Here is a 24,451-nt window from a genome sequence, read left to right on the forward strand (position 1 = left end):
AACTGCATTAGTTGCCGAGGGGATATCTAGAAATAGTTTGGCCTCGCAACCGGTGGGAGACTGGGTACGACAGGGGCATGGGAAACAGCCTTTGTAGGAATTGCTGGAAACTTTGTGGTAAAACTGAGGTTTCCCCCGGAAGTGAAATCAGTTCACTCTACGAATCAATTAAAACTGTGTGGCCAGTGGTGGGGTTTTTGGTTTTGTGTGTGTTTGGAGTGCTGAGCAGGCAAGGTCTGATGCGGGTGGAGATCTGGAATGTTCACATTTTTTGTAGCAGGAACTCCTTTGCATATTAGGCCATGCCCCCTGATGTAGCCAATCCTCCTGGAGCTTACAGTAGGCCCTGTACAAAGAGCCCTGTAAGCCATTGGAAGATTGGCTACATCAGGGGTGTATGGCCTAATATGCAAAGGAGTTCCTGCTACCAAAAAAGCCCTGGTCGCATGGCAACTCTACCTATGTAGGAGGCTGAGCCTAGAGGGCCTCTTAAGAGTGTAGGATCTCCCCTGACCTGCACAGCTCAGGCAAACCCAGTCTCATCATATCTTGTAAGCTGAGCAGGGCCTTGGATGGGAGACCTTGGAATACCAGAAGCTGGGAGGCAGGGGCAGGCTTTATTCAGCCACCTCTCTGAATATCCTCCATGCCCGCAGTAGGAGTCAGTCACCAGAGGTCGCCATGACTTCCAGGTGTGCACACACACACACACACACACACACACATACAATAAATACAAAAATATTTTTTTTAAAGAGTGTAGGATCTTTGTTGTGCTGTTTTATTCTGTAGTTTATTATATTTGTATAGAATGTTTTAAGACTCCTTGAACCTTTGCTAGGTAAAGGCAGCTTAAAATATCCCAAATAAACAAATAAAAGCAACAGGCTAGACACTTGAATCCAGCTGACCACATGGTTGCAAGCAGTGTTCCTCTAAGCTGCAGAGTCTTGTGAGCAAAAATTCTACTTTGTGAGCTACTGGCATTAAAGTTGTGAGCTGCTGCATAAATTATTGTGCTCTGGGGTCATCCTTCCTGAGCTAAGTAAAAAAATACGTGAGCTGGAGGCTAAAAATCTGTGAGCTAGCTCACACTAACTCAGCTTAGATAAGTCAGACTCAGTCTTGGAGACAGCTGATGCTCTGCAAATGCAGGGAGTCCACAGAGCAACCCTAAATACATGGGTTCTCCCCCCCCCCCCTTCTCATTTTCCTCACTGGCTTGTTCCTGTTGCTTTGAGGGAGTTTCCTGTTCTGCACATGTTTTACTCCCTCTAGTGGTTGCATCGATATTACATCACTGTGTGTCCATCATAAAAACCTGCAGTTTAAATGAGCTGGGAAATATGCCAGACATAAAGCGGTGTAATAGCCAATTGACCTCTCAAGGGAGCAAAACATTTACAGAACAGGGAAAAGCCAGAACCAACAGCAGTGCTGTGAAGCCCACAGCTTACACAATTTTGAGTCGGAGGACTTTGAAGTGGGCAACACTATTTAGGATTGCATTGTAAACCTTGGGGTTTTTTACTGTGTAACAGTAATCACGAAAAGGTGTTCTTTTTTGAGCAAGTGGCTGGAACCAACCTTCTAATGTCCTATCAAATACATTCCGTCATATAGTCTTTCCCCTCCTGTAAGACTACCAGGAAGAATGAGAGTCTTACTGCATATTCAGAAACTTATTTTATCCCAGTTGGTGGAACAACGGCTCTTTTTTACTTAATTGTGCCAGCTCTGATTGTAGCATTTGCTTCTTTCATTCTTCCTCCCCTATTCTCCAGAGCGTACCACCTAATCTCTCTTAAGCTCTCGTTTGTGAAGAAAAATAAGCCTGTGATTAAATGACTAAAGATGCTTTCTGACCAGCTGAGCTAATCAAAGCCGTTGGCGTCCTGGCAAGATGACTTGCCATATAGGTCTTGCGTTAACCTCTTCCTCTCCACCCGTTACGGAGCCACAGAAGTTTAATTGTCACGAACAAGCAGAGATGGAAATGACAGGACAGGGAACATTCATAGATGCTCATCTTTAGGCCTCCTACACACTGGAGGCCTGTGAGAAACTGCAGAATGGGGGAGATTTCTTCCCTGCACTGACCTTATCACATCCGGGAAGCTAAACAGGGTCAGCCTGTTAGTACTTGGATGGGAGACCACCAAGGACGTCCAGGGTTGCTACACAGAGGCAGGCCATGGCAAATCACCTCTGAACATCTCTTACCTTGAAAACCCTTTGGGTGCATTGTGTATGTGTGACTCTGTGTTTCATGGGGATTGTTAGTTCCTGCCTGACTCATTGGAGCTTTTAGGACTGAGCTTGGGACTGGGGAACAATGGGAAGCAGGATCCAAATCTCTGCTTCCCTAGACCAATCCTAGCGCGGAAACTTTGGAGTGTTGGCCCCGTTGAGCAGTCTTCATCTGCCTATTACCATGCTGTAATCACTAATAAAGAGCTGTGATCAACTGCAACTAAGCCTCCTCGTGTATCGAACCCAGTATTCAACAGAGGGTCACTGTCAGTGTGCTATAACTTGATGGCACATTCCACCACCACAAACCAATATGTCCCCCTCCAGGATTCCAGAAAATCTCAAGAGACTTGTGCTGGCCAATTTTCCTCCATCTCTCTTGCATCCTTCATCCCTTTTAACTGATAGTCAGCCACTCTTACTCCTCTATGCTTTCTGGTTCACAATCAGTCCTTTGCGGGGGTGTTGTTGTTTGTTTGTTTTCCTTTTTTTGGTTATTTGAAAAGTCACAGTTTCCTACATACCTGGGAAAGTCATTCAGTAGGTAGAAATCCCAGTCTTGTCTGTGGGAGAGTCCTGATTTTTGATGTTTTCATGAGTTAGCACCAACCATGGACTTAAACATTAAGATTAGTCATTTAAACCATCGTTCTTAAATAGAGGTTACCGCCTTGTTCATTTCAAACTGTAACCAACTTCTCTTGTTCTATACAGTGGGGCCACTCCTCCAACTCAAAAACCGTTGGCTACGAAAGCCAACAAAATCAGGGGTTTAAGATTTAAACCCCTCAGTTGGTCAGGTTCAGACCACTCCTCTGTAATATGGCGATCCTGGGCCAGTTGTACTAATTGCCCTAGCTAACCTTACAGGGTTGTTGATCAGGTATTGTGGGCTGAAATACAAGCAGTTTGTTGATTAAGTATGCAGACTGATCACATGGTAAACCAGTGTGGCTTGGCCATTTGGTCTGGATAGCCATAAAAGGTAATAAAGTCCTCTGCCAGTTGGTGTTTCTGTAAATCTAGGTGAATCACAAAAGGACGAGTATTTCCTAGTTGTAGTCCACCTAATTTACTTATCAACATCAATCTATACATTATAAACATCATTCTAGTCTAGACTTAGAATGATGTTTATAATGAATAGATTGATGTTGATCATGTGATCAGTCTGCATACTTAATCAACAAACTGCTTGTATTTCAGCCCACGATACCTGATCCCCTCGTCTGTTGAAGTGTGCTTAGAGAGCACACGAAAGCTTACGTTCTGAATAAAACTTGTTTGGTCTTAAAGGTGAAACTTGACTACTGCTTTGTTCAGCTACTTCAGACCAACACGGCTGCCCACTTGGATCTATTTACAGGGTTGTTGTGAGGGTAAAACACTGATCTGAATTCCTTGGAGGAACAGAAGAACACAGATGTAAAAACTGCTGTTCTTATTAGAGATATAAAACCTCTGGAAATTTTGAAGCCCTGAGGGGGGGGGGACCCAGTTCTCCCCCTCCTCCCCCCCTCCAAGAAAAACAAAATAGAAATTGGGAGAAAATAAAAATGTATAGACTACTTACTTTCAAGCCTAAACATTTTGTATTGTTTCATAATTTATAGCATATTACTGTATTATTTGGTGTATTTATGAAATATAGAGGTATAAATATCTTCATATTAGTATAAGCAGGGGTGGAATTCTAGCAGGAGCTCCTTTGCATATTAGGCCACACACCCCTGATGTAGCCAGTCCTCCAAGAGCTTACAAGGCTCTTTTTTTGTAAGCTCTTGGAGGATTGGCTACATCAGGGGTGTGTGGCCTAATATGCAAAGGAGCTCCTGCTAGAATTCCACCCCTGAGTATAAGTATAAATATACTGAATACTTGAACTCTGGTTTACAAAAATCTGGGACATTTTAATAATGGAGAAAATCACAGCACAACTTTCCTTGTCTGGCATTTACCCCAAGGTCACATCTTTTGAAGAAAAATGGCTTCCGTTTCTGGAATATACTGAATCTAAAAATATTTTACCTATTAACACAACCTACCTTCAATTTCTCTCACTATAATTCTTTCTAACTTATGCTATCCCTTCTTTCTCTTTGTATTTAAATATTCCCTTTTGTTTAGCTTGGGATGGAGCAAGGCAGTATTCTTGGCTTAAGAGTCAAAATTCTAGCGCAATTACCAGTTAATTTATCCTTAAAAGATATTTATTTATTGATTTATCTATAGATAGATTGATTGATTGGCGAACTGGATGTTATCTTAAATGCTAAATAAGATGTTCTACAATGTTATATATACCATAGTACTTTATGCATAGTAAAATTTTGTTATATATGGAATTAATATACTTGATACTACTTCACCCAACAAAGTTCTGTATAACTTGGAATTTCTAATAAACTTATCATATGTTTAAAAAAAATACTTGAGAAAGAGTTGGCACTTATACTACTGTGCCTTATACTATCATAGCCCAAGTTTCTTTAATTTTTGTCATCTGGGAGCTACAAAAAAAAAAGTTGAAGACAGAACACAAATTCTGGAGTAAACAAAAGAAATTATATTTTTTTGGAAGAAACTGTTTTGTAGCATTCCAATAGGCGAGCCTGCCCGCACATTTGGATGTTCAGTTAAACTTTATAACATTGAAATACTGAATGTAAATAACTCTTTAACACATTATAACCTATAATTAATTATTGGTCAACAAAAAACCTTGTATTGTATATGTCTGCAGTATAATAGTCATTTTCTTTTTTAAAAAAGAACTCATTCCATTGGAAAACTTAAGACAGTTCTCCAATTTTTTATACTATACTTTTGGAATGAGTGAAATGCTTTGTAAGAGAAATATCTCATTGGGCTTTTTTTCAGTATTCCCCAAGTATCTCAGTTTTTCCACTGGAAAAAAATCAAAAACGTCCACAGACTTCTTCATGTTATACATTCTGAAGCTGATTCCGCACTAACCTTGCTCCACGCCAGGCTTCCATTCCCCTCTGGAGCAAGCTAGCAATTTCGCACCAGTTGCTCCACGCCGCCATTTTGTGTGGGGAAAAACAGGTTTACGCTGCCAAGCGGCAAATTGCAGATTTTTCCCCATACAAAATGGCGGCGCAGAGCAATTGGTGCGAAATCGCTAGCTTGCTCTGGAGGGGAACAGAAGCCTGGCGCAGAGCAAGGTTAGTGTGGAATCAGCCTGAGTGTGAAACACTTTGCCTTAATAAGCATTTTTCTCACTCAAAACAAAGAAAATATTTCATAGGAGTCTCCCCCCTCCCCCAATTTAAAATGTCCTGGGGGGGGGGGGGGACAGTAAAAAAAAAAAACAGACTCCTTCCTCATTTTTCTGTGTTTTTCCTCCTGAGCCTTCTCATCTGTAGTCCAAATTTGCATAGCCTGACAGAGAAGCACATGAAGATGATACGCATTACGCATTACGAGAGCATAGATGGTAGGTCCTTTGATGCTATGAAACCACATCAAGACGTAGAGCTTCCTTAAGCGGTAAAACAGGGTATTTTTTTCCCCCCAAGCAAACAATTATTTCAGCTGTGTCTCACATCTCCAGTGCGGCACACAGTGATAAGCTGGCAAAGTGGCCGGCTGCCTTTCAGCTTCTGCTGATGGCGTGTGTTTTGGAAGCAATGAGGGAGAGATCCAAGGTGGCCTCAGAGGGGGTTGAAAGAGAGTCTCCGGAGTATCTCCGGTACCACTTAAATCAATTTGGTTATTTGCTTTTGTGTGGCATTTCTCTCAAAACGCTTCATGCACCAAGGGGAGCTCTTGCATACCCTGTGATTCCCCCCCCCCCTGGTATTCCTTGGTGGTCTGATCTCCCATCCAAATACTGACCAGGATCCGATCCTGCTTAGCTTCTGAGATCTGACAAGATCAGGGGCCCATCATGATATTGTTTTGGGAAAGCAGCTCTTGTGGCCAGTGTTCCCTCTAAGCTGAGTTAGCGTGAGCTAGCTCATGGATTTTTAACCTCCAGCTCACAGATTTTTGTCTTGGCTCAGGAAGGATGACCCCAGAGCACAATCATTGATGCAGGAGCTCGCAACTTTAATGCCAGGAGCTCACAAAGTAGAATTTTTGCTCACAAGACTCTGCAGCTTAGAGGGAACATTGCTCATGGCCCTAGGAGTATTGGGATGCTCCAGTGAGTCAGTTTTGGTTTACAGGAACACACTAATCTGCCTTCAGCTGAGCCAGAACATAGGTCTGTCAATGTCATTGTTCTCTGTTCTGAGTGGCAATAGGTCAAGGTCTCAAGTGGAGGTCTTTCACATTGTCTACTACCTGATTGCTTTTAACTGGAAATGCCCAAGATCAAACCTGGGATGTTATCCATGCAAAGCAAGTGCTCTGCCTCTGAGCCACGGTTCCTCATTGCCTCCCTTATCTTCTTACTAATAATTTCTCCATATCTTCGGAAGTTACTCTTGATGGCCAAGGTGTAAAACTTCCAGGTGAATTAATCTTTTATTATGTCTAATACATTCATAAGAACATAAAAGAAGCCATGTTGGATCAGGCCAATGGCCTATCCAATCCAACACTCTGTGTCACACAGTGGTCCAAAAAACCCAGGTGCCATTAGGAGGTCCACCAGTGGTGCTAGAAGCCCTTCCACTGTGCCCCCTCCAAGCACCAAGAATACAGAGCATCACTGCCCCAGACAAAGAATTCCAACAATAGGCTGTGGCTAATAGCCACTGATGGACCTTTGTTCCATATGCTTATCCAATCCCCTCTTGAAGCTGGCTATGCTTGTAGCCAACACCACCTCCTGTGGCAGTGAATTCCCTTTGGGTGAAGAAGTACTTCCTTTTATTTGTTTTATCCGTTTAACCCGAATGCTCCGCAATTTCATTGAGTGTCCACGAGTTCTTGTATTGTGAGAAAGGGAGAAAAGGACTTCTTTCTCTAACTTCTCTATTCCATGCATAATCTTGTAAACCTCTATCATATCACCCCTCAGTCAACGTTTCTCCAAGCTGAAGAGCCCAAAGCGTTTTAACCTTTCTTCATAGGGAAAGTGTTCTAGCCCTTTAATCATTGTAGTTGCCATTTTCTGCACTTTTTCCAATGCTATAATATCTTTTTTGAGGTGTGGTGACCAGAATTGTACACAGTACTCCAAATGAGGCTGCACTATCAATTTATACAAGGGCATTATGATACTGACTGATTTGTTTTCAGTTCCCTTCCTAATAATTCCCAGCATAGCGTTTGCCATTTTTATTGCAGTTGCACACTGTGTTGACATTTTCAGTGAGTTATCTACCACGACCCCAAGGTCTCTGCCAGTTCTCAGCCCATCAACTTGTATTTATAGTTAGGATTTGTGGCCCCAATGTGCATTACTTTGCACTTGGCTACATTGAACCATTTGCCACGTTGGCGCCCACTCGCCCAGCCTCAACAGATCCCTTTGGAGTGCCTCACAGTCCTTTCTGGTTCTCACCACCCTAAACAATTTAGTGTCATCCACAATCTTAGCCACTTCACTGCTTACTCCCAACTCCAAATCATTAATGAACAACTCCACCCAACTCGTCTTAGATGCTAATTTCGCTATTCAAGGTAAAATCATAAGCAGAGAAATTTTTCAGCTTGTCAACAACATTCTTGCATGCAATGAGGAATGCGATATGAAAGATCTTGTGTGTCCAACCCTAATTTAACTTCTGCGTTTACTTTTCCAGGTGTTTTTCAAGGTCCGATCACCTCGCCCTCCATATGAAGAGACACATCTGAGCACCTGAGACTGCTCAACGTGGCCCAGATACAGTCAAGACCTAAGTATCCCAGGGGAAAGGGGTAGAATGGAGCTCTGTCTTTCAGGAGAGAAGAACTTGATCACATGTAAACCTCTGTACACAAACCGTGCACTAAATGCTGTCAACTATACTCAATGATGAACATCCATTCCTTGCGCCTTGCCCTTCTGGAAGGCAGAAGACATGTTGAGAGAAAACGGACTGCGGGAGAAGTCATTAAGACAACAACGGCTTACGGCACTTCGGCAGTCTGGAATTTGTATTCCCTGTTTATTGCCAATGGAAATAAAAGGATATGGGAGCCAATTTCCTGCAAGTGGACAGGAGTAGAAGGAGCTTACGTCACTTGCTTCTCAGTGAAGCTTGATTGAAGGAAAACTAATTTTAGAGTTGCATATTTGTAGCACTAACTTTTCTTTTTAAATAGATTTTGGAGGGAAAAACTAATGACCTAGAAAAACCAAATCCTAGTTTGGTAGCCAAAACTTCAATGTCTTGGTTCCTTTCTGGCTTTTATTTGTTTTGAGATTCCCTTATGGACCACGACATGAGACCCTTCACAAACACTTTGATCCGCTCCAGTTTTGGGTTCTTCTTCATAGAACTGAGCTGTCAAGATACTTTTATGCCAATACCCTATGGCCTTAATTGGCAAGTAGACTATGGAGTGACACATAAGGTGCACCTACCACCTTTCTTTCTTGAACTGGTGCAGACTTTGTCAACAGTTGGTTTCCTTTTCTTCAGTCCCTTCCGTCTTGATCTTTTGATATTACCAAGCATCATGTGCATTAGGGAACTTCAGAAACTGCTAATGTGGTATCACAGTGGTTGGCCAGCAAAATGTCTCCTGAGCGACACCACAGTGTATCTTTGGGGGCATCACCAGATTTGTGATAGTTCAGACTTCCTCATTAATTGCCTATGGAAAACTTGGAGGTGGGGGGGGGAGGGAAAACTCGTTTGGAAGCTCGAACCTTTTTTCTCCGTGTTCAGCAGAACTTGTTTCCTCACCTGGATATCAGTCTCGGATTCTATCACTCAGGCGTGACTTCAGGTTTCTGCACCACAATGGGGGGAGCATGCTTGTTGAAACCTTCATCAATCGGCTAGCAGCTCCGGTCGCTTGTTCTCGCTAGCCCCTTCTTTAACCCTAGACAAATGTCTGGTAAATCATTTGTGTGTCTGGCACCTGCAAAAGATAGATTTTTGGGGTTGGGCAGATCTGTAGAAATATGTAATCATCTTGAGTGGGGGGAAAATGAGAATCTGTTTGGATTAAAATGACAGGACCTATGCTAGGTTCTCCTTTCCCGTTTCATCAAGATGATAACTTTCCCATTCTCGTAACATTGTACGGTTGACTGAAAGGGATTGGCTTTCTTTTGGGTGAGCGCTGACTTCCTTTGAAACGATAAGTGCAAGTGAGCGTTATCGATTGATAATGTCTGGTTCCCGTTAGACCAGCGGTTGTACTATTGTAGGGGTTGATGGAAGCCTCAGGCTCACCTGTTGAATCTTGTAGATAATTTGATGGTTGTGTCTCCAAGTGGATTAATTTCCCTTTACTTTACACACACACACACACAAACACACCGAAAAATATTCTATATATACATGATGTCTGTTTCTGTCTAGTTGGAGCTGGCACTAAATCCAAAGACTCCCTTTTCAAGCTGTCTCTCATGCAGGTGGAGTTAGTCATTTGGGAACGATTGTGTACAGTGAACCCTGAGGGACCATGGCTCTGAGATGCACTGAATGAAACAAAAACACGACTCTTCCTGGGCCGTTGCTCTTCCGCCCCCTCGACCTAGCTCACTGCCCTTCTTTTGACTGTTTTTTGACTCGCTGACTGTTCAATAATTTCCTAATTTCTGTTTAGGATGCAAAAACTTTACACAAATTCTTTTTTTATCTATATACAGGATATTTGAAACTGTATAGCGTATGTGCAGACACAGGGATTCTTAGCACTTGGGCCTGTTTTGGGCTCTTGCTCCTCTCCCATCTTTGAGTTCATCAAAATACTGTGACCGATTTCGCACTCACCCTTACACCGCTCTCACGTCCGTCTTCTCAGCGCAGTGTCCTCCCGATTTCCCACTATTTGCGCTGGGCCTGCAGCAAACATCACGGGTTTTGCGCAGCAAACAGAAACAGCTAAAAAGCAGTTTCTGTTTGCTGTGCGAAAACCGCAATGTTTGCTGCAGTGGGAAATTGGGAGGACGCCGCACAGAGAAGACAGACATGAGGGCGGAGTATGGTGAGTGCAAAATCGACCTGAGTTTTCAAAATACTGCTCTTTTGGAGGGGTCACAGTTCCGGCACGCGCTGTGACTTTCAGCGGTTGTTTGGCCTTTAAAACAGCAAGACCTGGCCCTCGACGATGAGATGAGAAACGGACCAAAATCTATCCATCTCTTCTGGGAGGGTGATTTGATGTTAATGTTGGAAGATGAGGGAGAGAGCTAAGTTTTTATTCCAAAGATTTATGGTTAACTATGATTTTTTAAAAAAAAAAAAAAATTACTGGAGCTGTGCTTGCTGACAATCTTATAGTTCTTAATATCTGTGTGTGCATATTTTTTATTCCACCCAGGGGCTCAGTGGGGCTTTTGACAGCTCTATAGATTGGCATTTGAATATGGCATGGCAATTTCAGGATAGCAACAGTGCCACCCTAAGCAGAGTTACACCCTTCTACATCCACTGAAGTCAATGGGCTTAGTAGAATTACTAGCCAGTGCCTGGCACCAGGCAAGAGACTGAGGGATAGGGATGTGGGGGGCACTGTCTTAGAGATTCCAGCGATTCCTTGAGTGGTGCAACGTCACTTCTGGATTTTCCCAGGAAGTGATGTAACTCCATTACACTGCTGTTGATTTCCCCCCCTTCATTTTTCCATTGCTGGCCTACTGAGTGGCAGTGGGGAGGGGCGGGGGAGGTCAGGGGTTAAAAACAGGAAATTGGCTCCTGGAAGCAGTAGCATGGGAACCCTAGAATGGGGGTCACTCTGATTAGGACTGCACTTCAGCTGAGGGAGATGACGGGCCATCCAGACAGGGCATTAGCTAAGAAAAAAAATCTGTACTGTCCAAGAGATTGGTTTTGTAACATCCTGGATTATGTGTGAACATATCTGTCATGACAGTAGTTACTTGGATATCAATATCCACGGGGTGCCAACACCTGAGCTGTTGTTAAATGCTTTTGCCTCTAAAATTCGTAGTGAATCATGTACAAGAGTCAGTGGTGATTTAATATGAGCCTGTATTTTTAAAAAATTGAAAGAGGCAGGAAAGGGGAGGGGGGAGCAAGTGAAATGAAAAGAACACTATTGACTTAGCTCTTGTTGACATTGTTGGTCTTGCTAACATCACTCCTAAGTGCAGACAAATGAGAAATCTTCAGTACTCTGCCATTTTCTTGCTTATCCTAGTCTATTCGTATTGAACATTTTCACATTGCTTGTGAAAATTGTTGCTCCAAGCAGGCCCGAACCAAAGGATTTGTCTTCAAAGCCCCACAATGGCAGACTGGATTCTGGATCATCACTTTAGTCTGTAATGTGATTTGGCCCTCTCGGTAATAGCTTCCCAGTGTTTAGTAAAGGTAACTGTGCCCTTTTCTGACTTGCTTCTAAGTACAACCAACCAGAATCTAGCTAGTATGGTGGTGTGTCAAACGAGGGGGCCATAACTGAACAGTTGCAAAAAATGGCAGGACCCATCTCCCCTACAGAGGAATCTTCCTGTTGAAGGCTGCTAGGTCAGACCTGGACCAAAGTGTAGCCTTTGATGCCCCATTGTAGCCCATGGCAACAGCAACTAGTGTTTGGTATTGCTGGCGAGCTGGCTGTCATGTACCTGCACAGTGCTGACCTAAGCTCTCCTTTGCCTTTGCTTCTGCCTCATTCAATCTGCCTGCATCAGACACTTCTTCCCACTTGGTTGGCAGTTCCTTTTAGCAGTTTCTGACTTCCCACTGACCACCTCTCTGGCCGCCGCTGAAGCTGCAAACCTGCCATTTGAATCTTTCTTGCTAAGAAATGAGGCTATTGAAGTTGGTGGGACGTCTGACTTCCAAATAACCATGCTTAGGGTTGCTTTAGTCAGTGTCCTAAAAAACAGTCGTTGTGTGTTAGGAATTTGATTTGCCCTTCAGCGGGTGAAACAGAACAAGATGCCTGGTGTTGAGCTACACTAACAATGAATCCTGCTCTCTGAGGGGCTTCTTTTGTCTTATCATGATGAAGATGGAAGAAAGTGATTATAGGGTTGCCAGCTCTTGGGTGGAAGATTCCTGGAGATTTTGAGGTGGAGCTTGAAAAGGCAAGGCTTGGAGAAGGGAGGGATCTCAGGGGGGTACAACGCCATGAAGTCCGCCCTCCAAAACAGCCATTTTCTCCAGGGGATCGGATCGCTATTGGCTGGAGATCAGTTGTAATTTTGGCAGATCTTCAGGCCGCACCTGGAATCTGGGAGCCCTATAAGTGAAAGAGAAATTTTGTAAATATTTGATGAATTTCCCCTACTTGTTTTATTTCCTCTCACTTTCATTATCCCATGCAAACGGGGTTTTTTTTAGAAAAAGGACTTTCAGGGCAGGAACAGTCAACTTCTTCAGAGAAGGTGATGGGCTTCTGTGAAGTCATTACAGGCATTTATTAAAAATTCCAGAAACAATTGGATGGGTGAAGGATTATATATTAAAAAAATCTTATTTATTTCAAGAATTTATTACCCACTTGAATGTGATCAGAAGCTGGTGTTAAATGTTAATACTTTATCTGCAATGAATGCTTTTGGATTCGGAAATCAAGGCTAGGCTACTTGAAAAAAAAAAACTAACAAAAGCATTTTTAATTAGATTTTTTTCAGTTGAGTGTATTGCTGGAGTTTAGGTTCTGTACTTTCTTCCTGTGCAAGTGCAAGCAAATGCTTGCGCACACGCACTCATCTAAATCAGTGAAGCGAAATTATATCCCCTCACAAATGAAACTTAACTCCAACTATTTCCAGTGTCTCAACCAACAGTGCCTCTTTCTGCCTGGCTTGGTGAGGGTACTAATAACTCCCAGTGGATTTAAAAAATAGTGTCAGCTTATATAGGAAAGATTTCTCAATTTGTTTTGTTTTGGCCTGTGCCGGAATATATTTTTGCTGTGTACTATGGGTGAGTAGCTTGGAAAGTATGGAGAGAAAGTGGGTCACAGAAGTACCCTGACAGTGAAATCACACATGAGGGATGTCGTCTTCTTTTTTTTAATCCTTTATCTTTTGAGCTGCAGTTGGCAAATTGAGCAATGAACATACATAGTTCATTGGAACATCAAATTTTGATTCCTCTGTGATGGATTGTTACCTGGATAAATGGCGTTAAGTGATTTGTGAGGTCCATCAAGAAGGTCATTCCTGAGAACTCCCCCCCCCCCCACTTCTTGTGCTTTCGCTTAAAACGTTGTTGTTATCTGTTCTCAGAAAGGCCTCTCGGCCGGATTGGTTGACGTTCAGTTTATAAAGATAAACATGCTTTTCCACTGTATTAATCCCGCGTGTCTTTTCTCTGTTTCTCATGCATTTTAGAGCTTGGCATCTGCTGATTTCTGAACGCCAAATTCCTAAGATTGGTTCCAAACAATGCTTTATTACTGGGGCTTTCCTCTATGATAGGAGTTGCATGAATGGGTTTTTGGTTCCCCCTCTCCAAATTCTACAGCCTTCAGCAAAACTCACGCAAAGCTGCTCTCTTCTAACAAAAGACCCCTTAGAGCACCTAGATTCAAGTCCGGTAGCATCTTAGAGACCAACAAGTTTTTCAGGGTGTCTGATGAAGGGAGTTCTGAAAGTGCATCCCCCACTCCCGAAACTTTTTGGTCTCTAAAGATCATTCCCCCCCCCCACAATCTTTTTGGTCTCTAAGGTGCTACTGGGCTCAAATCTAGATGCTCTACTACAGATCAAGATGGCTGCCCTCTGAAACCATCCATAGAGGCTTCCAGTGTGCACCATTAGACTCTGGCTAGAGACATGTTTTCTTCAGAGAACTGAAGGACAATTAGCACTGTTGCCGATGGGATTTGCATTCATTTCTTTTCTCACTGGTAAATTGGGGTTTTCAGGTTTGGAGAGCCCTCCAAACCTTGACAAAATGTGTTTGGCCTGAGACGATTGTGAGCAAGGCAAAAAGGTCATGCACAGAATAGAGGTCTGGTGTAGTGGTAAAGGGCAGCAGACTCTAATCTGGAGAACCGGGTTTGATTTCCCCACTCCTCCACTTGCAGCCAGCTGGGTGACCTCGGGCCAATCATAGTTCTCTCAGAGCTGTTCTCTCAAGAGCAGTACTCTCACTCAGCCCAACCTCCCTCACAGGGTGTCTGTTGTGGTGAGAGGAAGGGAAGGAGATTGTAAGCTGCTCTGAGTGGAGGACGGAGTATAAATCCAGCTCTTCTTCTTCTTCTCTGAAAAAAAACCAAAACTTTTCCCTCTTGGATCCTACAAAATGGCAGAAACAGGGTCTTCCTCATAACATGCTTGTGCCTGCTTATACCTTCAAGCATTCACAAGCACTTCCCTGAAGACAGTTTCAGAGGAATAGCTGTGCTGGTCTGCCGTAGAAGAGCAATATTTGGATGGCAGTTCAAGGGACCACAGGGCTGCTCCTAGGTGCTCTAAACTATAGCCTAGGAGCGGTCTAATGGATGGGTCCCCCCTATCCAGGAACACCACCTCCATTCTCCATGTGAAGAAGAAGATGTTGGATTTATATCCCGCCCTGTACTCTGAATCTCGGAGTCTCAGAGCAGTCACAATCTCCTTTACCTTCCCCTCCCCCCCACAACAGACACCCTGTGAGGTGGGTGGGGCTGAGAGAGCTCTCACAGAAGCTGCCCTTTCAAGGACAACTCCTATGAAAGCTATGGCTGACCCAAGGCCGTTCCAGCAGCTGCAAGTGGAGGAGTGGGGAATCAAACCTGATTCTCCCAGATAAGAGTCCGCGCACTTAACCACTGCACCAAACTGGCTCTTTGGTTATTTGCTTCAGTTATGTGATTATTTGTTCAGTTATGTGGTTATTTGCTTCAGCCCCAAGAGCTGTGAGGGTGCTTTGAAATCTCCCCCTCAACCTTGCCACTTTCCTTTTTACATAGATGGTAGGCAGTTGAAAGAAAGAAAGTCCCTGCATTGAGCGCTCCTTCTCCCTGTCCACAAGGAAGGAACTCGGATGTGTAGGCACGGATGCCCAGCTTGCTGCTGCATGTATTAGATGTCAGGAATGGGGCCAGAAAGGAACCTAGAGCTAGGCTATTAGATGCAAAGTCTGCTGCGTCTTCCCTTGAAGCGTCTTGTAGTTGCAGTGCGCATGACTCATGCGCACATAATCATTTGCTGGAACAGAGCAACCATTTTCCAATATTGATTTGCCTTGCCTTGCCTCCTTTGAAACAGGAGTGAATGTAGGGGAACAGGTAGTTGCAGGAGCTGCGTAGGCAAAAAGGCTCCCCCTGGAAAGACTTCCTGCCTCTTTGCTGTCGAAAAGAAGTCATGACAAGAGGGGTGGGGAGCGCCATATCAGGATCAGAAATAGTTTCTCCATCCGTCATTTCTCAAGAAAGCAAAAATTTGGCTTATCGTGAGTCCTGTAACAACCCGAGTTTTTTTTTTTATTCTGAAGGCATGTGTAGGTACAGTGCTGGCAAGTTGTAGTCAACTCATACAGACCCCAGCAGGGCACTTTGAAGGCAAGTGAAAAGCAAAGGTGGTTTGCCAATGTCTTCCTCTGCAGAGTCCGTCTTGAGACCATTTCCACTGTAGTGAAATTCCCCACACCAATGTTTTTAAAACTGCATGTCAGGGTTTTTGGGGGTTTTTTAGCAGGAACACACAGGAATGCAGTTCCAGCTGGCTTGGCACCAGGGGGTGGGGCCTAATATGCAAATGAGTTCCAGCTGGGCTTTTTCTACAAAAAGCCCTGTGTGGAAAGTGGTGACATCAAGGGTGTAGCCTAATATGCAAATGAGTTCCTGTTGGGATTTTTCTACAAAAAAAGCCCTGCCGAACATTACATGAAATTTTCTGCCGTAGATTTTTCCTCACCAGGCACAAACCCGAATTTTTCATCTTCTTACCCTGAATTTTTGGAATCGCTAAAACGGGGGGTTCTGAAAATGCAGGGTAAGGGGGAGAAAAGTTTGGGTTTGTCCTGGCTAAAAAAAAAATCTCCTGTGGAAAATTTTGCATAATGTATAGTTTTTTAAATGTCAGCGCAGGGAATTTCACTATTGCGGAAACACTGCTGTGATGTTGGTGGTCTCCCTTCCAAGCACGAACCCTGCTTAGCTTCTAAGATCTGACGAAACCAGGCTATATACCATGCTGCCTTCCACCCTTCTAATGGCATAAACAATATTTTTTTTCCAGCGTTCATTCCTTTTATTTTAAAGAAAAACAAACCACCCTTACAAACAACAAACAGCGCTTAAAGGAGTTTGATTTTTTGCACTACAACTTTCCTCTCTTTTTTTGAAAGACGAATCTGCCAAGTGCGTTTGGAGAAATCTTCGGTCCCATTCTCTCAGGCCTCCTCTGGTATTTCTAATATAACAGAAGTACCCAATCTTGTAGCCCTCAGTTCTGCCTTTCTTTGGTTGACATTTTATTTTTTTTAAGCTTTTTTATATATAAATATATATGAATATATTACTTTGTCAATTTTTTTGGCTGTACAAAAGTCTTAAGATTTAAAAAAAATATTATTTGTATTATATGATGGTGGTATGTTAATGTTACAAGATTATTAATGAAGAAGAAGATTTATTTTTGTTACTGGTCTGTTTCATAATTCTTTTTTAAATTGGTATATTGTAAGATATCTATGCAAAAAAAGTTATGTGATGCATTTTTATTTAAGAATGTAATATGTGTAATAAAAAGTAGAATGTGTTTGGCCTGAAAGTGGTTCAAGGTGTCTTGAATATTGTTTTTGTCAGGAGGGGAGGTGGACAAAAAGAAAATTGCTGTGAGCATCAAGGCGAAGTTAACATTTATTTATTTGCAAGACTTTTTTGTAGCAGAAACTCCTTTGCATATTAGGCCACACACCCCTCATGTAGTCAATCCTCCAAGAGCTTACAGGGCTCTTAGTTCAGGGCTTACTGTAAGCTCCAGGAGGATTAGTTACATGGGGGTGGAGATGACCTACTATGCAAAGGAGTTCCTGCTACAAAAAAACCCCTGTTTATTTGTATTTATTCATCGATTAATGCCTTGCTTTCCTCCACAAAACAGCTCACAACATCATTATCCATTCCTCCTTCTTATCCTCACAACCAGTGGGGGTGGGAGTAGTGTAGCCAGATCCAGGTTGGGAAATTCCTGGAGCTTGGGGAGGACAGGGACCTCAGTGGGGTACAATGCGATTACACCCTCCACAGCAGCCATTTCCTCCAGGGGAATCAATCCGGAGATGAGCTGTAATTCCAGGGAATCTCCAACTCCCACCTGCAAGCTGGCATCCCTAAACTCCTGTGATGCTACAAGCTTAATGTATTGGTTTAATTGTTTTAACTATTTTGATGTTTTATTGTTGGTTTTAATGTTTTAGCTTGTTAGAATCCGCCCTGAGCCCTTCATGGGAAAGGGTGGGCTATAAATGTACAAAATGAATGAATGAACGAATGAATGAATGAATGAATGAATGAATGAATGAATGAATGAATGAATGAAGTAAGCATGTGACTGGCCGAAGGTCACCCAGCAAGTGTCCATGGTAGAATGGGGATTCGAACCTGAGTCTCCCACTGACACTATAACCACCGCCACATCAAGCTGTCTGTCCGAAAGCAGCTCCCAGACTGAATGCTTCCCTGATATAATTCAAAGCCAGTTTGGTGTAGCGGTTAAGTATGCGGACTCTTACCTGGGAGAACCGGGTTTGATTCCCCACTACTCCACTTGCACCTGCTGGAATGGCCTTGGGTCAGCCATAGCTCTGGCAGAGGTTGTCCTTGAAAGGGCAGCTGCTGTGAGAGTCCTTTCAGCCCCACCCACCTCACAGGGTGTCTGTTGTTGGGGAGGAAGATAAAAGGAGATTGTGAGCCACTCTGAGATTTGGAGTGGAGGGCAAGATATAAATCCAATATCTTCTTCTTCTTTCATTGGTGTTCCAGGGCTTTTTTTGTAGCAGGACCTCCTTTGCATATTAGGGCACACACCCCTGATGTAGCCAATCCTCCTAGAGCTTGCAGTAGGCCCTGTAATAAGAGTCCTATAAGCTCCAGGAGGATTGGCTACATCAGGGGTGTGTGGCCTAATATGTAAAGGAGTTCCTGCTACAAAAAAAGCCCTGGAACACCAATGGAAGAAGAAGAAGGTATTGGATTTATATCTCGCCCTCCACTCCGAATCTCAGAGTGGCTACCAAAAAAGCCCTGGGTGTTTCTCATGCAGTTTTTCCTGCTGGAATTCAGTGATGGTTGGTTCCCTACCCAACTGCCATCCTTATATATGCAGTTATAAAGGAACATTTCTATGCCACCAAGCTACCAAATTTTGCAGCTGACTATTCTGTAGCAATCAAAACATGAATAATAGCACAACCATTAAGAACAATATGGCTGGCAGCACTGAAAGGGTTAAAAAACAATCGGAAAGCATTCAAAGAAAATAACTGGAATTCAAGGCTACTATCAGTTGGCATAGGGATTTTTATTTTTTAATCAGCACGATGGCTGAAAAACAGGAATCCTATCCTGAAAGCATAAAAGGCTCAATGCCAGATGAATGGATTTGGGGAAGGTGTTCCATCATAAAAATGCCACAACAGATGACGGCATATCATCCAGGGGTGTCGAACTCTTTTGTTATGATGGCCGGATCTGACATAAATGAGACCTTGTAGGGCCAGGCCATGCGTATCACGAAATGACAGGGCTTTTTTTGTAGCAGGAACATGAAGGTTCTTTCTACCATATGTGGTGGACTTGTGAAAGAGCAAAAAAGTATTGGCAGATGATTCAACAAGAAATTTCTAGGATCTTGGGATATGAATTTAAGAAAGTTGCAGAGACTTTTCTGTTGGGATTACAAATGGAAAAATTTCCAAAAGAAGATAGAACTATAATTTGGTACTTGCTTTCAGCTGCTAGGACATTATATGCACAGTTGTGGAAGCAAGAAAAAATACCAGAGAAATGCGATTGGATTGTAAAAGTTATGACATGGAGTGAAATGGACAAATTAACAAGAATTTTAAGAGACTATGATTTAGAAGTTTTTAAGATGGAGTGGAAAAAGTTCAGAAGATATGTAGAAAAAGAGTGGAAAATAAAAGGACATTGGACAATCTTTGATAATGATTAAGTCTTAGAAAAAAGAAGAATATTAACTTTTGTTTTTATTCAGGGTACCTTTAAACATTACTACTTTAAGTAAATAACACTGGTGGGGGTCAAGTAACGGAGGGAGGGGTAGGTAAAAAGTAATATATGGGATAGATAAAAGAAGTTATTAATGATGCAAGAAATATAATTTGCTACCATATGTTACCAAATAAAATTGTTTTAACCCTAGAACAATTTGGTGCTGGTTTCAGTACAGATTAAAATGGCGTTCAGTGATCTTAAGCATCCACTAGATCTTGCCTCTTGGCAATGGAGGTCAGGTTAATGAGAGCTTCATGAGCTGAGTGAAGCTTGAACTCTCTCTAGAAGCTAAAATGACGAAACAGAGGCTATTCTACTTTGGCCACAGCATGAAAAGACCAGAGCCCCGGGAAAAGGCAATCCTGCTAGTCAAAGCTGAAGGCAGCAGGAAAAGAGGAAACGCAGCATGAGATAGATTGACTCATTCAAGGAAGCCCCGACCCTCCGTTGGCAAGACCGGAGCAAGGCTGTTCAAGATAGGATGTTTTTGGAGGTCATTCATTCATAGAGGCGCCATAAATTAGAAAAAACTTGACAGCACTTAACAAGCAAACAATGGGATGGTATTTGCCAGGTAAGGTTGTTTGTCTCCATGCCACGGAAAGATTCACCTGCCCGTTTCCATACATTAAGCCTGGATTTTTTTTCTGCAGGTTGTTGGTAGCCCTAACCAGGGCCTTTTTGGTAGAAAAAGCCCAGCAGAAACTCATTTGCATATTAGGCAGGACCGGATCTACATTTTTTTGGAAGGGGGGCAAAATTAAAAAAAAGATGCCCACTTATATGACCATTCTATCATATGGGCCCATAGATAGAATGGACTCCATACCCAATTTGGCACCCCCCTCTGGTGGCACCCAGGGCAAGCACCCCCTCTGCCCCCTGCCCAGATCCAGCCCTGATATTAGGCCACACATCCTGACATCACCATTGTTTCACACAGGGCTTTTGAGTAGAAAACCCCCAGAAGGAACTCATTTGCATATTAGGCCACACCCTCTGACACCAACCCAGCCAGAACGGCATTCCTGTGCATTCCTGCTCAAAAAAAGCCCTGGCCCTAGCAACACAGTATGTCTGTGTGTGGAAACCGCTTAGCCAAGGATACTGCATCAAAAGATTTAAGGCCGTATTAAATTATTCCGTGGGGGTGAGCTGTTGCTTTGGATCCCTTGAACTTGTTGGCCAATCTCTTGAGCAACTGGAATCCAAAGACCAGAGGTCCATCAGTGGCTATTAGCCACAACGGGGCGGGCAGGGATGGGGTGGCCAAACTTGCTTAACATAAGAGCCACAAAGAATAAACATGAGATGTTTGAGAGCTGCAAGACATGAGTATCAGATGTTTGAGAGCCACAGGGAAGGAAGAAAGAAAGGAAGATGGGGAGGGAGAGATGGAAAGGAAGCAACTTTTAAATGCATTCTCCAAGCCGGCAGCAGCTTGACATGGAGAAGTGATTTAAAGAGAGAAATGCCTTCTCCAAGCTGGCTGACAAGGTGGTGGGGGCTTCAAGAGCCACACAAGATGTGTAAAAGAGCCACATGTGGCTCCCGAGCCTAGTTTGCTTTATATTCTTTGTGCTTGGCGGGGGCCAACAGTGGGAGAACTTCTGGAGTTCTGTTCCATCAGTGGGCTTCCTGATGGCACCTGAGTTTTGGCTAGGGTTGCCAATCTCCACATGGGGGCAGGAGATCCCCCGGTTTGAAGGCCCTCCCCCCACTTCAGGGTCATCAGAAAACGGGGGGAGGGGAGGGAAATGTCTGCTGGGAACTCTATTATTCCCTATGGAGACTTATTTTCATAGGAAATAATGGATAATTGATCTGCGGGTATCTGGGACTCTGAGGAGGCTGGTTTCTTTGAGTTAGAGGCACTAAATTTGCAGTATAGCTTCCAGTGCCTCTCCCCAAAATACCCCCCAAGTTTCAAAAGGATTGGACCAGGAGGTCCAATTCTATGAGCCCCAAAAGAAGATGCCCCTATCCCTCATTATTTCCTATGGAAGGAAGGCATTTAAAAGGTGGGCTGTCCCTTTAAATGTGATGGCTGGCACTCCTTTTGCTTGTCACAACCTTGCTCCTGGCTCCACCCCAATGTCTCCTGGCTCTGTCCCCAAAGTCCTCAGATATTTCTTGAATTGGACTTGGCAACCCTAGTTTTGGCCACTGTTGGCCAAATGTTGGGCTGGATGGATCATTGGCCTAATCCAACATGGCTTCTCTTATGTTCTTATAAACTAAATGGCCAATTACTAGGGTGTTTAAAGAACTTCCTTTCTCCCTGTGCGCCTACCATCTGAGGTCATTCTGGGAAGTCCTGCTCCATGGACCCCTTACTACCTGAAGGAAGGCTCTCTTATCTGTGCCCTACCACTAGAGTTGCCAACATCAGTGGGGCCCGGATATCTGGAATTGTAACTGATCTCCAAGCTTTAGACACGTATTTATGTTATTTATAGTCTGTCTTTCTCACTTGGACTGGAAGCCAATTACACAGGGTGAGCCAATACAATCAGTGAATGGGACATTCAATAAACAATACAACAGGGTTAAGGTTGTAGAACCAACCAGAAGTCTAAAACCAGAACTGAAGCAAAGCATAAGGACACATTAAACAATGCAAAATTCCATAGTAGGATCCTAGTTTCAGCAAGCTATTCACGGTAATACAGACCACATAGGGCTTTTTTTTTTGTAGCAGGAACTCCTTTGAATATTAGGCCACACCCCCTGATGTAGCCAATCTTCCAAGAGCTTAAAGTCAGCCCTGTAAGAAGAGCCCTGTAAGCTCTTGAAGGACTGGCTATATAAGAGGGGTGTGACCTAATATGCAAAAGAGTTCCTGCTCCAAAAAAAGCCCTGATTCCCTAATAATTTTCCGAAGTAACTTTGTGAATCAAGCTCGGGGTTCATGTGTCCATTTGCTTGGAAAACATGGGTGCTTTGGAAAGTAGACTTAATGGTATTATACTCTGCTGAGCTCCCTTCCCTCCCCAAACTCCATTCTCCCGAGGCTCCATACTCCAAATCTCCCAAATTCCCCGGTTGGGAGATGGCAACCCAACCTCTCATCCTGCACCATTCCTTCATTTTGAAGAGCAGGGCTTTTTTTGAGCAGGAACGCACAGGAATGCAGTTCCGGCTGGCTTGGTGTCGGGGGTGTGTGGCCTGATATACAAATAGGCTTTTTCTGCAGAAAGCCCTGTGCAAAACAATGGTGATGTCAGGGGGGGTGGCCTAATGTGCAAATGAGTTCCTGCTGGGCTTTTTTCTACACCCAAAGCCCTGGTGAAGAGCATACAGAATTCATGTTCCTAAACGAACCAGGTATAAGCGGAATTTTCAGAGGGGAAAGCAGAAATTTCTGCTGCGAGAACTGTAAACAAAATAATTCTCAATTGTCATTTTCTCAGCAAACCTAAGCTCTGCCTTTCCAGGGTGGAGATGTTTACTCTTCTACACTAAGTGTTGTAGGTCCCCCCCTTCTTTCCACAGTAGATGCCTAATTTCCTGCAATTCTTGGAGAGTATAATCAGGAAAAGAGGTCAGGAAGCCCACCACCAAGTCAGGCAGTGATTAAGAGTGCACTCATTTCCTTCCTTTCCTGCCACTCCAGTTGGAAAGACTTTCCCCCCACAAATGTGCCCATATTTGGAATGGCTAAACCTCTCTCACACATACCATGCAGAGTTAATGATGTAATCTTTTTGCCACCCACCCACGCTAGGGGAATGGTGATTTTTTTCTGCCATTAATAAGTTTAGTGTTGTGATCCCTAATGCGTGAGGGCACCCGCCAGCAGACTGTGTTGCCCATTGGTTTCTTCTTCAAAGTAAAGAGCCAGTCCTGAATTTTCTCCACCTCACTGGAGCAGAACGAAGGCATCACTTTTGTGTTTGCAGAGAAAACTCATTCAGTTGCAGGTGTCTCCAGTTTTGCGACTGGCCCCAGAACTTTTAATATACATATAAAATAAATATATTCTCCAAACAAATAAGTACATTATGGGTAAGCTGCCACCCCCTTCCCGCCCTTCCCGCCCAGTGAGGCCGCAGGCGGCGGGCCCGCCGGCGCCCAGCAGCAGCAGGAGGCGGCGGCGGAGGAGCTGTCGGCCGAGGGCCTCGCTGGCTGGCGGCGTTGGCAGCACAGCCCCGCCAGCACAGCCCCGCCAGCACCAGCGCGGCAGCGCCGGAGGCAGCTCCTCGGCCTCCGGCATTGGCAGCACAGCCCCGCCAGCACCAGCGCCAGCACCAGCACCAGCCGAGCCCCCGGCCCCGCTCTCCATGCCCGCGCCACCGCCCTCCTTCACCCAGGAGGAGTAGGAAGGGACAGCTTCCTTCTCAGGCGGCGGCTGCGGCGCTTGTCACAGCCTTGATCTTGGCTCCACCCCTAACATCTCCTGGCTCCACCCCCAAAGTCTCCTGGCTCCACCCCCAAAGTTCCCAGGTATTTCTTCAATTGGACTTGGCAACCCTATCGCAGCATGATGATGTCACCAAAAATGACATCATCATACAGGGCGGCAGGGACGAGAGAGCAATGGGCGGCGCACAACAGTGCTGCTGCACTACCGCTTTCCTCCTGCACTAGGCTCAGTGTACTGTTTTAGTGGCGCCAGTCACTTTCAGGTTGAAAGCGGCCAAGCAGCGCCTTCCAAAGGCAGGGTCAGAGGAGTCCTCTGAATGGGTAAAAGGCAGGGTAGGACCCCAAGCCACCGCCTACCCCACCAACTCCCACGTGCCAGCCCTGACAACAAAAGATCTTCAGATATTATTGAACCATAAAGAAATTTGACTAATTCAAGGAAGCCCCAACCCTCCGTTTGCAAGACCAGAGCAAGGCTGTTAGGAGTGTAAGATGGAATTTACAGCTGATCAGTGGCAACAAATTTGGACCGCCTTAAAACCAAATGCCTAAATACAGGGGTGGAATTCTAGCAGGAGCTCCTTTGCATATCAGGCCATACACCCCTGACGTA

At 44.1% G+C, this 24,451-nt stretch overlaps 1 protein-coding gene across 1 annotated transcript in view; it reads left to right on the forward strand.

The window, feature by feature from the left end:
- KLF7 (KLF transcription factor 7) overlaps positions 1–9,010 on the forward strand; it is a 126,040-nt gene extending 117,030 nt beyond the window's left edge. Inside the window, exon 4 of the mRNA XM_060257314.1 lies at positions 7,974–9,010. Coding sequence (XP_060113297.1) covers positions 7,974–8,025 — 52 coding nt within the window. The 3' untranslated portion in view covers positions 8,026–9,010. The remainder of the gene's footprint in view (positions 1–7,973) is intronic.
- The last annotated feature ends 15,441 nt before the right edge of the window (positions 9,011–24,451 follow it).

The sequence above is a fragment of the Heteronotia binoei genome, chromosome 16 (assembly GCF_032191835.1).
Source record: "Heteronotia binoei isolate CCM8104 ecotype False Entrance Well chromosome 16, APGP_CSIRO_Hbin_v1, whole genome shotgun sequence".
Lineage (NCBI taxonomy): Eukaryota > Metazoa > Chordata > Lepidosauria > Squamata > Gekkonidae > Heteronotia > Heteronotia binoei.